Here is a 15516-nt window from a genome sequence, read left to right as displayed (position 1 = left end):
ATGTATCATGTAAATTTACATATTTTATCCACAATATAATAATCCGTGGCTCGACAGGCCTGGAAGGGCCTTAGCCTATCTCCCAACTGACAGTCTCCCTCTCACAATCCTATGTAGAGGTGTGGAGTTCTTCAACTGGTAATGGGGTGACGTGGAGTCAGTTCGTCGAACCCTCAGCCATTATAAGAGATTTCCTTGACCGGATTACGCTACTCACTCATAGTTCCCCAATTTTCTCATGATGGTGGTTTGCCATCGGTTCTCCACAATATGTATAGATCTATATTTTATAATTTGAGAATGGCAAATAGGTATAGATATATAAGTGAATTGCTGCATGTTTTTGTTAAATTTGTAGCAAGAATGATAGCCCTTTTTTTTCATTGACATGTACGTGTTTATGCCCTATTACTTTTAGGCACTGATTATTAGTGTTTGAAAATGTTAACGTTGCACTTCTATTCTAGTGTACCTTCAACAAACAGATGTTACTTGTAGGAAAACATCTAAAATTTGATTTTGTGTATCTGAACAGGCAGATCATCTAATCCTTACAAGCTTTCATTGCTTACATTATCAATCAATTACTGCATTAAAAATGTTCCAAATTCAAAGAAAGACATTGATTGGTTAAGTGGTGTGGAATATAGGGATCAAGAGTTATTTGTAGAAAGCTTTAAGTATAAATACACTTTATTGTTAAGTCTTAATATCTAGATGTTATCAATAAACACACTCAAGTAAACCGAGTCTTTAAATTAAAAATGGAAAGATTCATGTATAGAAATTTCACCATAAATATTTCTTATGTACATCAGGGTATCTAAATTTCATAAACAGAAAATTCTCCAGGTTTTTTAAAGCAAATTATTAGGCCAATTAGTGCACATGAACATGTGTATTTTAGCTATTAGCTAACTTTAACATTTAGAATCCAAAACATAATCAAGTTCAGAAGAGTAAAAAAGAGTTTTTAATGTAAGTCTCCACTTTTAATAAGTAATAATAAGCACATCAAACTGATATGTAGTTTGCCCACACAACAAATTTAAACATATCTTCTCTATTTGTAGAAAACTTTATTTCTCAATGATACAAAAATAAACATTAAAATGAACAAACCACTTTGAATTAAGATGAAAGGCTTCAAAGAAATCAGAACCCAGTACGAGAAAGATTTTGCAGAGTATAAACTTATGATGTGGACTTGGATCTTTGTTTAATATGGAGAACAGAAACCATGAGCTCCAGGTGCAAGGAAAGACACTCCTTGGATGTTTATCATTGGATGTAGAGAATTTATCCACTGTTGCTACTTAGAAACATTCTACAGGGTGTTTCCAGGCTGATGATACAAACTTTCAGGGATGATGGAGAAGGGCACATGTATCAATTTGAGATAAGGAACCCTGGTCCGGAAACGACTTAGTCGAAAGTTATAAGCGAAAATCGGTGTATGAAGATGTAATACTTTTATTACCTGCACAAGTTTCACAAGCTGCTACATTCACAACAGTTGTTCAAAGTGGCATCCCCCAGCTTCGTTGCAGGCATGACATCGTTGCACAAAGTTTTGGCGTACCCGTTGGAACAACCCTGGGTCGTTCGAACAATGTCACAGGCAGCGATAATTCTTGCCAGGAGATCTTCTTCAGTCTCGACAGGCGTCTTGCCAGGACTTTGTGCGACGATGCCAAGCCTGCAGCGAAGCTTGGGGACTCCACTTTGAACAACTGTTGTGAATGTAGCAGCTTGTGAAACTTGTGCAGGTAATAAAAGTATTACATATTCATACACAGATTTTCGCTTATAACTTTCGACTAAGTCGTTTCCGGACCAGGGTTCCTTATCTCAAATTGATACATGTGCCCTTCTCCATCATCCCTGAAAGTTTGTATCATTAGCCCGGAAACACCCTGTATATTGTATGAGGTCTCCTACTATAGAAACATTCATATTTTCAGATATAGAGTAAATTTCCTTGACTTTTCAAGAAAAAGTGAGGTCCCTGATTTTTCCAGGTTTTGTAGGTGCAGACTAGTAGACACTCTGTTGCATATGTAAGGTGTGATTTAAAATTCCATGAGCTCTGATTTCAAAAATTTATTCCATGATTTTAGTGACACACAACTTGTTTTTCATACATAAATACATACACACAAAAGTTGTCGGAAATGTTCTCTATTTTCTTAAATACACAAATTCACATGACGATTCATACATATATTGTTGTGACATTGTGTTTGTCTGATAGCCACATAAATAAAAATCATGACTCAAATCTGTTGTGCAATGTGGCCACAATCTTTTTGGAAGAACTTACAGAGTATCTCCATTGTCTAGTTTGACACATGGCATATTGCACCGTCTGGATGAACCATCAATAACATGCTTCTTCTTCCAGCATTGCCAAGAATTGATGGTGTTTGCGTACACAGCTGGAGTAACAGATGTTTAAAAAAATAATTGCCCCACAATACACCACTCCAACTTTTTGAGGTTGCATGCAAATTTTCCACAGCCCAGATGCAAGTGTACTGAAACCAGGCTACACCACTGAAGAATGTATAGTTAAGCTGGATAATCACATCATATTGTTGCACATGAATCTCTCAAACCATTGGCAGTACTCAACATGATTTCCAAAATCCAAAGGACATTGCACATGAATCTCTCAAACCATTGGCAGTACTCAACATGATTTCCAAAATCCAAAGGACATTGCTCTTGCACTACAACTTCAGACATTTAGTAGCCCTCAGACACAAGAAGAAGATATTAACCTCCGAAGTGATTTCCAAGAATAGTGCTTTAGTTTACGCTGGCCTTACCATGAAACCATTTCTCTAGTCCATACACTGTTGTTTCTCTTGGTACAGGAATATCAGATAACCTCCAAATAAAATCTGGAAGCAACATTCATAAAATGTTTACAACAAAATATGCTTCTAACAGAAAAACTCCCTGTTCTTGCATGTGACAACGCACGGCCATGAAATCAGGTGGGTGGCAGAAGTTTGCTCAGTTGCCACATTGGAGGACAACCCAGTATGTTTGCAGGTCTAAGAGAATGAAAGATTTAATTCCAGGGACTCCATTTCTGGGGCCTGTAATGAACTTTCAATTCACATGATCAACAGTTCTGTATCAAATAGGACTCGAAAGTGACTCAGTGAGAGGTAGGTCTGTCTAACACTCGAACTAGGCAATGCAGCCTGGCTGACATTGCCACACAGTGAACGGGAACCAGCGACATTTGCCCCACTCTCGCTTTGCTTTTTCCATATGTGGCACCTGCGCAATTCTATACCGCGTTTGTTAGAACCTGTCCCATTTCCCGCGCTAGGGATCGCTCGACAGTTTTGGTGCCAATGAGAAACGAGGAAAAAAATCGTCTTCTGGGCAGCGAGGAGCGAATGGAAGCCAGAAGAGAGGCGCTTACGTAGACGCTGTTGCGACATTGCGTATTTTAATTGGCTGCCTGGCTTTGACTTTCCCCAGCACGGAGAGAAGCCAGCGATCAGCTAGCACAGGAACCAGAACAGGTTGTAACAAACGCGTTATACCCAGCTGCCTATTTTCATGGCCGTGCATTTAGTGAACTGAATTTTGCTTCTTGCTAACTCCCGCACAGCTGTCACATATGATTATCATGCAGCACGTTCCCAAGGTAACCTACATATACCACAAGCAACAATACTCAGAATTATTTCTAATTTTTCAGCAATGATTTTTTTAAATCAGAGGTTTGAATTGCTCTGTATTAGGCATTGGAGAGATTGATTGGTGCTCCAGCTGATATAGGAATATCGTATGTTGGTTTATTGTTAAAATTACCAACCTGATGTATGTAATTTAATTCAAAACTTTGCCGTTTTTTATTATTTACATGAATATAAATGTTTATACATATATATTTAATTTATATTTATATATAATTCACATGCCCTGGTTTTATGATCTAAATGTCTAAATATTCTGTTTCTTTTCCAAGCTTATTGTACTCACATGTTACATGTATTAATTATAGAGGTTAGAGCACTATCCATGATCTTCAGGAAAGTTTTGCAATTTTATATCAGATTGGGATAATGTGAGTTATTGGTACTAGTAAATTTTATATCAGTACTTCATTGGCAAAAAAATCATATTGATCCATTCCTAATGTGCATACATAATTCTTGATCTCTATTTTAGGCAATCAGCACATAATCTTAGAAAAATCAGTGTATTTTCAGGAGTATTGTAAATTTTAGTTTCCTGATACATATTTGCACAAAGTGTAATGCAAATTACGTATTAATTGGTCACTTTTTGTGATTTTTTTCTCGTTACCTCTAAAGAAGAACAATTTGTGAATTCTCTTTTTATATCTTACCATGTTTCCAAGTATATGATATGATCTACTCACATTTGACAGGCATGATAATAAGAAATTAAAAATATAACCGTGTGCAAGTTACTCACAAATGGATATATTTTTCACAGTACATCTTTTTTGTGAAACAAAATAATGTTTTCTGTGGTTTTATTGTAGGAATGAACAGGAGGGTTCCTTAATTGTGGACAATGGACCAATTGTAACCAGTAGATCTCCAGGAAAGTTACGTCAACTTAATACAAACACTGGCCTTTACATTGGTAAGTTGGTGTATGATACAAATCCTATCACCATACAATGGAATTGATATAATTAAAAATTTAACAAACTACTTGCTCAAAAGTATTCCATCAGGCATACAATTTCAAGTAAATTCATAAATATTCAACTGAGGTAAACATTTTTATCTTTTCTTGAAAATAAAATAATGGTTTATGATCAATTTGTATTAATATATTTCTTCCATGTACAAAATTATGAATTTTTTGTAGTGCAAAAGTAACTGATGACAGTTACTTCTCAATTTGTGTACAGGATTTTTCACAGTCAGTTAATGGTCTAGATATCAATGACACAATGTCATTCTTGTACTAAAGAAGCACCTAGTTCATCTTTACTACTGTCACACTGAATTATAATGTTTTTGCTACCATCAAATGGATGAAGTATTGGAGCATTAGTTAGTTCTGTAAAGAAGCTGTTACATCTGAGACATTAGCTGGTGGTTTAAGATGATCATTTGCCAGCCAAGTTGGTTGAAGATTAGTTGTCATCCAGGCATGGAACAGTGAATGTTAGCCACATTCGGCAAACCAGTCAACTGCAAGATACATCTCAGAGGAAAGACGTCGGTAATCGGTACTAACTTCGGGCTTAAGACCATTGTAGCTGAACCGCCAACCAGTAAAACAAGTCACACACAGTCTGTGGATGAAACTAATCAATGCAACAACTAACATACAAACTGTAAAGAGAAAAATTATGGAGAATAAACATTTTTATGAAAGAATGGAAAATGTAATTACTATTCTTGGAAAGGGAATAAATATGGTATATCTTCTTTGATCATACATTTATTTGAAAATCAATTTTGAGTTCATATTTATATTCAGAGTTCAATCAAAATATTTATTGTGAATAGAAGAAAACTTGCTCCCTTGATCCACTCTTTTCATGATCTTTTCTAAAGCTCTATTGAACAATATCGTAGAAAGCACATCTCCTTGTCTCAAACCTTGGTTCACTGAGCTCTTCTTCAATCTTCACCTTGCATTTAGTACCCCTTAGCATCATTCTTAGGATCCATAGTTACTTCATAGCCTCATACAATTTTCCTCACATAATACTGTCATATGCCTGCTTAAAGTCTGTAAATAACTGATGAATATTAATGTTATATTCATAACATATCTCCATTATCTGCCTAACCCAGAAGATTTGATCTGTAGTGGATCTGTTTGGTCTAAAACCACACTGATAATCCCTATTATTCCTTCAGTGAGTGGTGTAAATCTAGGATCTTTGCAAGCACTTTGTATATTACGCTCAGTAGGGCTATAGTTCTCACAGCAGGTTTTATGGTTCTTTTTATGTATAGGACAGATTATTGCCATACTCCATTGATCGGGCATCTGTTCATGTTCCCATATATCAGATAACAATTTGTGTATATACTATATTAATTGGTTTCCTCCATTCTTAACCATTTTGGCAGTGATACTATCAATCCCTGGGGCTTTGTTATTCTTAAGAGACTTATAGCTGTTCTCACTTGTGTTGGAGATGCTCCGGTTTCGTCATCATAATCCTCTTCTGGCTACTCCTCTCCACCTCTCAATTCTAGATCTTGGGACCCTTGTTGTACATTAAGTAGTTTACTGAAATATTCTGCCCATCTCTCCAAGATCTCATTTTTTCCCCCTATTAGGTTTCCTAGTTTGTCTTTACAGAAAGCTGTCTTGGGAAGGAAACCTCTCCTTATATCCTTCACCCTCATGTACATTTTCCTTACTTGCTTATTATAATTATATTCTTCAAGTTCCTCAAAGTACCGTTTCCTTCTCCTGCACACTCTGTCTGCTTCCTTTCTTTTTAATCTATATTGTTCTGTGTTATACCTGATTTTCCTATTAAGCATTCTCTTTCGTGCCTCATTTCTTTAAGTTATTGCTGTTATACACTTCTCATGAAACCATTCACCTCTTCAGATCTTTGTTCTTTCCCAGCACTTCCCATGCTGTTTCACGTAGTATCTCCTTAATTATACTCCATTTCCCTTCAGTACTTTCACTTTCCACCTTTGACTTCTTTGCTCAAGTTGGTTACCTACGATTAAACGAAATTGGTTGGCAATTGCTTCATCTCTTTTTAACTTCTCATATCATATATTTAGGTCACCTTCCCTTTTCTTCCATCCCTATATATGGCTATTCGCTGTCTGTATTTAATGCAGACTAAATAATGGTCCGAATCACTGTCTGCTCCTCGGCAGCTCTCTGCTTGTAGAATATCAGGGGCATGCCTTCTATCTATCAACACATAGCCAATTTGGTTTTGTGTTACACCATGTCATTTTCCTCATATTCTTCCTTTGATGCCAGGTGCTTCTAATTACCATTAAGTTACACATAACCAGATCTATCAGTCTCAGACTATTATCATTTGAAAATTCATGCAAACTTTCCTTTCCTATAGTGTCTTGGAATGCTTCTTCACATCCAACCTTGGCATTACAATCTCCCATGTTTATTTTATTATCATGTTTTGGTATACGATCGATTACCTGTTCCAACTGCTGATAGAATCCATCTTTTTCATGTTCTTCTGCATCTTCCGTTGAGACATATACACATACTAAGGTAATGTTGAAGAACCTGGCTTTCATTCTCAATGAACATAGTCTCTCATTTATTGGAGTGAAGTTCTTTACTATAGAGTTTTATATTTATTGTTTAGTAGGAATCCTGTGCCACCTCTTGTACTTCCACTGCTTCCACTATACATTAATGTATAGTCCCCGGTAGATAACATTCCATTTCCTTACCACTTGATCTGCAATGCCGCTACTATTATTCTGTATTTCTCCATTTTCTCCTTTAAGTTTTGTAGTGGACCTGGTTTACTTAATTTTCTAACATTCCATGTGACCATATTGCTCTTTTTTTTACACTGTAATATCCAAAGTGCAAATATTTTATAAAATTATTATAAAAAATATATTTGTTACGAAAATGTTTTTAAAGGAACTTTATTTTTCTTGAATTGCCTAATTGCTCAACATGGTTTGTAATATTGGCCCTTTTTCATCAAACACAGTTGAATTTATTTCCTCCCCAATTAATTTTTTCACTTCTTTACAGGTGGAATGGAGAATGTTGAACAGGCAACACTGAACAAATATAAAACAGGAATTGTGGGTTGCATATCAGATCTAATACTTGACACAGACTATCATGTAAAACTAGTCACAATGTCCACAGCTGGAAGAAATATTGACCATTGTGGTTAAACCATAGTGTGTTACTGTTAGAACTAGTGGCTTGTACACATGAAAATATTACATAAGAGACTGTGGTCACGACTTTTTACAAATGGCAATATGGGGAGCACGTAATGCTTACAAGACAAACTCTCTGGGGCGATAACAGAATGGAAGGCACAGATTGATCTATTTAAGGAAAATGACTGCAGTTGTGGAAGAGTATTCACACATGGTGGATGTGTGTATGTATGTGAGAGAGTGATTGTATGTGTGTTTGTGTGTGCATGTCTTTATGTGTGTTCGTGTTTGTGCTTTCTTATTTCAATTCTGATATAAAAATATTGGAAGTGGCATGTAATTCCTGGAGAAGAATGAAGTGAAGTGCCATCAGGAAAAAGTAGACTTCATGACTGGAACTCTGAAGAGCAGTTATCTTATTTTCTGTTTTGCAACAAGCTTTATAGGTGAAGAAGACATTCCAGCCTCACATTTGCACACTTCACTTGTATCTTGAGGCCATGAGTAGAACTACTATATCAATAGAATATCATGGGGAAGCACATACATAACAATAGAGGATACTTACATTTTCAGTACATGCTACAAAAGTGAGTAAACATTGCAATGTTAGCCAGTGAAAATAAGAATTTTTGAAGACTTCTTCAAGATATATCAGATGAAGATGATAAATGTGAAGGACCAAATTCTCATGTCACATTTAATAAACTTTACTCTCATGGAGTCATGGATTCTTTAAATCTTTTCCATGTAGATAGGGTGAAACATTACAAATAAAGCTACAGAAAGGCATAGGTACTTTTGTCAAGAAGTAATGTACATGAATGTCTCTAAATTACTTTATAAACAACAATGATGTCAACTTGTTTTGTGTAAGATTTTGAAATTTGAAAAAAAAAAACCCTGTGTTGAAACTGTGATTGGAGATTAGTAACATATGTCATAAATATTAAATTTTTTTACCTCTCATTTTAATATATATTGTTAGTGCATAGAGTCAGTTTTTCGTATTACTAAAAAACAGAGAAGTGGAATGTTAGTGGGACAGTTAACATTATTGGTCACAAGGTTGTGAAATGAATATCAAATCATAAGAAAGAAACATTTGAAACAATTTTGTCCGATCAAACAGCCAATAATCTGTACATGATGTATCAACCTACATGGATAAAATGTGTAAATTAAAAGATATGAGTGTGAATACAAAGTTTAGTGCTTAAAAACATATCATTTTCGAAATGTGATTCTGTAGATTCTTAGTTTTGTATGTTTCTTCTGTATCATGTTCAGCTGTGATTTAATGTTTATGGAATTTGAATGATTGGGTAGGTTTCTTAGAAATGATTGACCAGCATGGTAGATAGATTACACACACACATATATATATATATTATACATATATCCTTCATGGCACATCTGAATAACATTACTGGTAATATATACTGGTATGAGAGCATTGATTTTTTTTTAACTGAAATGAAATGAGTGTTGCCATTTTTTCTTGCTTTCACCCATATTTTCTCAGCAAGCAACTACACTGTCACGTAACTCAGGACCTACATTTCTGAAATTATTTAATTGTAAAATAAAAGTTATCAGAAACTACATTAAGGTGTGTAGATATATATATGTATAAATCAATGATGGTATTGTACAGGAGGGTACTGCACTGTATAGGGTGTTGAATGACTTACAGCAATGTAAAAGTTGAGACAGACTGTTATCTTCTCAAGTGTGTGTGTGGTGTTACTCCACACAAGCATTACGTGCATTCATTTCATAATACATTAAGGTCTGAATATATCAGTTACTGTAATAAGTTGCTACAAAATTACTGCAGATTCATTGTTAGTTCTAAGTCACATAAAATGATTACTATTGAAAACTGATATTCAATAATAGTCATCCAATGTAGCAAATTTATACACAAACATAAAGTATCAGAAGAAACAAAATGATAAGAGAAAAAACATTACTCTTTGATGCTTCTTGAACAAATTTGCACTTTTAAGTTAAGAACATCAGACATTTTGACATTTTGGGTGAGAAATTGTGTTTGATTTTAATTCCAATGAATCTAAATTTTGAAATTGAAGCTCTATAAGAAAAATGCCATACTTGTGTGCCATTTACATATTTAAAAATAACTGAACAATGTATCAGGAAACTTTAATGCATTGTAGCATGATCATATTTTGAAACTTTATTCATAAAGCTACACCATAACTGTATGAGAAAATGTTGTGATAATAATAATTACAAATGAAAGTCAGGAAACACGTAAGATTCTATTCGTAGAATTAAGAGGACACTTATATATAAAATTACTGAATGAATCAATTATTTGTTAAATATAATTTTTTATGTTCCCACTAATACTTATTTATTAAATAAATTGAAACGTGTATTTACCCCTGTGCTCTAATTAGAAATATTTTGGAATTAGAACTTATTTTTTAATTGCATCATTATTTCCTGTTCTGGATACCATATCACATAATATTTTATGTATCAAGGTTTGTGCTATTTATATATTTTTGCTTTGCAGTGTAATATGAAGGAATCCTTTTCATTAATTGAAACAACTTATCAAAGAACTTAATTCTATGTATTAAAGTTAATTACACAAACATCGAAATGCAACAGATAATGAACTATGTTAAGTCCAGTGGTGAATAGTTAGTTGTAAAATCATAATTAAGATATATAAAATGCTGCACGAGTGTATAATAATGCAAATCAATAAAATTTTGACGTACACGTACATACACACAAACACATATGAATATAGATATACATTTTCATAAAATTGGAAATATTTCTCTAACTCAATGCAAATAAATGTGAATGGCTACTTCCAACTTTTTTAAAAAAAAATTGGAAACAGAATACACTCTTGCAATTATTTTACCTACAAATTGAATCTTATTTTTTTCAGAAACCCCTTATTGATTACTTCTGGTGAAAACGATATTTGTACAGTTTCCCCTTGTCAATATGCATAATTTGATGCAGAAATTGAGCATGAAACCACATACCTAGGTCTTGGCAAGGACTAAATGAAACTGTACAAGTATCGTTTCACCAGAAGTGGTCAATAGGGAGTTTCTGAAATAAACGATTCAGAATGATCCTCAATGATACACAAAACTTAAAAGAAAAATTGTTAATTGAATTTGTAACCTATAATTTTAATGTGTCCACCTTTTCCAGTTATTATTCAGAGAAGTGAACCGATTATCTAGATATAATTTTGATGCAGGAAAGTTAAAATGAAGTTGTATAAGTTGTCAATTATGTCAGTGTCAAATATTTTGAGCAAGGCGAAAATAGGCTATTGTAATTCTCATGTAAAAACTTCACACTAACAGTAGTATATTTCAGTAAAATGAAGTTTCTAAAATATGATTCATATGACACAAAACAAATTACAGTAGAATTACTTGATTCAATGATTTTAAATATAAAATATTCTATCTTTCTTTTAATTTTTTAAAAAACTTTATAATTCATAGTTTATAAAAAAATATTAAATTTTATAATTTAATAAAGTTAAAAAAAAATAATGTGAAGTTTTTTGACATGTACATTAAAATATGAGAACAATATAAACATTGTTTTAAGAATTTAAATTTTCATTATTACATTAACACAAAGTAGTCTGTTATCCAAGTTTATATCCACGTCTTCTTCGAGTATATTTGTTATGCATTACATTTGTATATTAATTTTTCATTCTATCAAAATTGTAAATAATGGTTATTGTTATGGTTGGAATGAAGGATAACAACAGCTATTATAATTCAGGTTTTCTTGAAATATTTTAAATTGGAAATTAATTATAAGTAACAAGAATATCAAAGAGTTTAAAAACCTTTAAATAATCAAGTGATTTTTTCCTTGAAATACATTTATTCTATTAAAAATTTTCTTCAGTAGATTTCTTTCCAATTAGTTTTTAATTTCATGTATTTGTTGGTTTTTAAAATTCATTAAAATAAACACTTTCTAGCTACAGATTATCTGATTTCTATAAAAATATAGTATATTTTCCATCATTCTATTAAAATATAGTTGCTACTTATAAAACATATAATAATCAGTATTTCAGTTGTTATATGGGTGTTGTAATCAGGGAGTGTAAAACGATTCTTTTCAGTAATGAATTTATCCAAAAAAAATTTATGCTTAAGGTTGTGTGATGAATTTTCAGCATGTAGAAATGGAAAGGATTGGCATAAATCATTACTTTCAATGCTTACATTTTTCCCAATAAAGTAACAAACCGATAGATAGCAATCAGAGTGATGGAGTCTTACTAAATATTGTTATTCTTCTTTTGTTTTTTATTGTCTACAAGAAAATTTTTGCCTATTCATTTGCTTCCAATTGATCCATTCAATTAAGTAATGATAAACTGAAACTTATATATTAACTATGGATTTGCTGAACATATATGCTTTCATTATTGAAGATGAAATTGATTGCTTCGTGAATGTAGCTTTGTTCCAAAATGTATTGTGTTCTAGAGCTCAAACTGTACACCGAATAGAACAATAACAACATGTTTTTATGTGTTTTAAATTTTATGTAATGTGTCATATTTACATATAATATGTTGACTTTGTTCACAAACTACTATTTTGAATCTTAAAGATGGTATTAATATCACCTTCACTTTCTCTGAATCATACATAGTTAGCCATCAATTTCTATTATCAATCAATAACATTTACACCGTTAGACCTAGTGTAATGCATAACACTCACTGATATGGTGTCCATATTGTTTCAAAGTGGAAAAATATAATATTGAACATACATACTGCATTGAAACCAAAATATAATCTGAAAAACATATGTAATTCATTTTTAAATTGTAATAAACAATGTAAAATAATATTTTTATAAATATTCTATCCTTCATTCATGAAGCAACAATACTACGATTGTAATAATAACTGGAAAAAGTATCAATTTTCAAGAAGGAAAGTGTATTTCTTATATGCACATTATATAAAACATACCAGTGTACTGCACAGAGTTGTGATATAATAATGTATTGAAAACTTATTCTGGTATCAGACATAGTAATCACAAGATTTAAATACTTGCCTAGTAGCAATATGTGAAGTGTACTTAAAGGTATAATTTGACAAAAGAAATCACATGATTTAACTCAAAGATGTATGATTTCTTTGAAAATACTATGTCAATTTATTTCACACAGTGTACTTTTTTCCTATTTTTAACATTCTCACTCGTAAGTTGAATGATGTTGGACGTGAAATATTACTTGAAAATTGTAAACCACACATAGCTACATCACTTTACGTATCACATGCTAAGGGGGAGAAAGGGTAACACCTCTTTTAAACAAAAAAGGACACAATTAAAAAGCAAGCATTCTAACAAGAGAGGATTTCTTAGAAATATTCTCCTACTACAATGTGTACCTTAAATAAATCTGTAATATGGAATGCCCTAAGTGTAATAAACTTTTATACACACTAATGAAATGACTTTCATTTATCGATGTCATTGTTTTCAACTGCATAATATCTATTTGTCAATTGCATAAACCCTGTCTGAACTATCTCTGGAGCAAGGGCACACATAGTGGCAGAAAAGAGGGGGAAATTGAGTGGGCAGAGTGAAGCAGTACATGCTGCTGAGAAGGCTAGTAACTGCAGTCCCCTTCCCTCCCTTCCATGCAATCCTGTTCCCTCTCGAATGTTCAATGGTGGAGCCATCTCACGTCACTACTTGCGCAGAGACTTGTTTTCATTCGCCTGCTCCATAGATAACTGAGACAGAGTGTAGACTTTGATGTAAAAACAATGGATGAATTAACACATCATGAAAATAATAGTCTTTAATGTATGCATGGGTAACTGTTCAAAGTAATATGTGTATTAAGTGAATTTTACATATGGATAGCTAATAACGGAAGTATTCTTAATTTCAAGGCAATATTGTGAAAAACTACACTATTGGGTAGTACCCTGGGACATAATCAGGTTTAAGGTGTTTATTAAAAACTAACTGCACAGAGCTCTTAGTCATTCTTTAATACTGATTCAAAAATATATTTTTAAAAAATACTAAGAGTGTATTTAAGCCCCACGACAGGTTAAGTTTGCAGCAGGTTTTATGTATCAATCCACTCTAGAGAGGAACTCAGCATCCCCGTGCCAGTCTCACCTTAACCGCTGAGCTGTTCATATCACAGACAGTGAGAAAATCTGCAGTATTGCAGCGGATCTATTTTCTGCGTGCACGTTTGGCTTATACAAGTATATGCGAAAAGTTGCTGCAAGGTTAACCTGTCACGGGGCTTAGATATAAGTTAAACTCCTTGATGCTTGAGGAGCTAGGTCCTACCAAGTGGATTGTCATTGGGTGGTTTGCGGTCAGTGCATGATGTTCCATCATCACTATTTTCACAATACTTTGTCCTTTAATGGAGGAGGTTTATGCGACCTTGTTTCCATTTACACGTATGAAGCTATCCCAAAAGAGCTGGTGGTGTTGGGGTTGATTTTTAACTTATGGAAAAAAAGATAAAGTGCAAGACAAACTATAATAGGCAATTTTGATGTAGTGAATATTAGAAGGCTTGTTAGAAAATCTTATGCTGCAGAGAACACTGTAGGGTACCTATTAAATTTGAAAGAAAAAATAATTTTAATTTTGGAGCCAGAAAGAGTTTGCTTGGTATTAAAAAATGCAATCTAATTGTAAGAATTTGATAAAAAAAAGAAACACATATTTTTGTATTAGGGATAAAATTCTTAAAAGATAGTTACGAGCAGGGTTGGCATTTTACCTGGGTTTTTCACAAAAAAGCTCAACCCGAGTTGTTTTTTTCAGATGAAACCCGAAAAACCTTGGTTTTTTTCAGGTTATATTTAAAAATATTTATTTTAAAAATGAAATACATATTTTCCCTGGTAGTAATGTATTGAAACATTCCATCTCTATTGTTTTAGTTGACTGAATCAAAAAAATTATATTTGGTCTAGGAATTAATTAATGCATTGAAAACTCCTGTCAGCGCGCATCGTTCATAGTATAAGGCAGTTGATTGACGCGTCAACAACAGCATTTTGTAGTCAACTGAACATGGCGCAGTTCGTGCCAGATAAAGTGTTTTTGCGGGGTGTTCTGCTTCATTACTTTAACATGCAGAAAAGTGCTACCAAAAGTCATCGTATTTTGGTGGAAGTGTATGGTGACCATGCACTAGCTGAGCGAATGTGTCAGAAGTGGTTTGCACGGTTTAGAAGTGGTGATTTCGGCCTGGAAGACCAAGAGCGACCTGGACAGCCAAAAAAATTTGAAGACGAAGAATTGAGAGCATTGCTCGATCAGGATTCGTGTCAAACGCAGGAAGAACTTGCAGAAGCATTAGGCGTTGATCAAACAACAGTTTCCAAACGCCTCAAAGCCATGGGAATGATTCAAAAGATGTCACATTGGGTTCCACATGAATTGAAAGACAGAGACGTTGAAAGACGAAAAACCATTTGCGAATTGCTGCTTCAAAGACAGAAAAGAAAGGGGTTTTTGCATCGCGTTGTTACTGGCGATGAGACATGGATCCATTACGAGAACCCGAAACGAAAAAAAGCCTG

At 33.5% G+C, this 15516-nt stretch overlaps 1 protein-coding gene across 1 annotated transcript in view; it reads left to right on the top strand.

Annotated features, from left to right (window-relative positions):
* Positions 1-13382, top strand: part of SP2353 (EGF like, fibronectin type III and laminin G domains protein pikachurin) — a 507832-nt gene extending 494450 nt beyond the window's left edge. Inside the window, exons 12-13 of the mRNA XM_083131470.1 lie at positions 4538-4641; positions 7741-13382. Of these exons, the coding sequence (XP_082987596.1) occupies positions 4538-4641; positions 7741-7889 (253 nt within the window). The 3' untranslated portion in view covers positions 7890-13382. The remainder of the gene's footprint in view (positions 1-4537; positions 4642-7740) is intronic.
* Positions 13383-15516: the final 2134 nt, after the last annotated feature.

This window comes from Lepisma saccharinum, chromosome 1 (assembly GCF_977018435.1).
Source record: "Lepisma saccharinum chromosome 1, izLepSacc3.1, whole genome shotgun sequence".
NCBI classification, from domain to species: Eukaryota; Metazoa; Arthropoda; class Insecta; order Zygentoma; family Lepismatidae; genus Lepisma; species Lepisma saccharinum.
The sequence above is the reverse complement of the archived record's forward strand: the minus strand, read 5'-3'. Positions and strand labels throughout refer to the sequence as shown.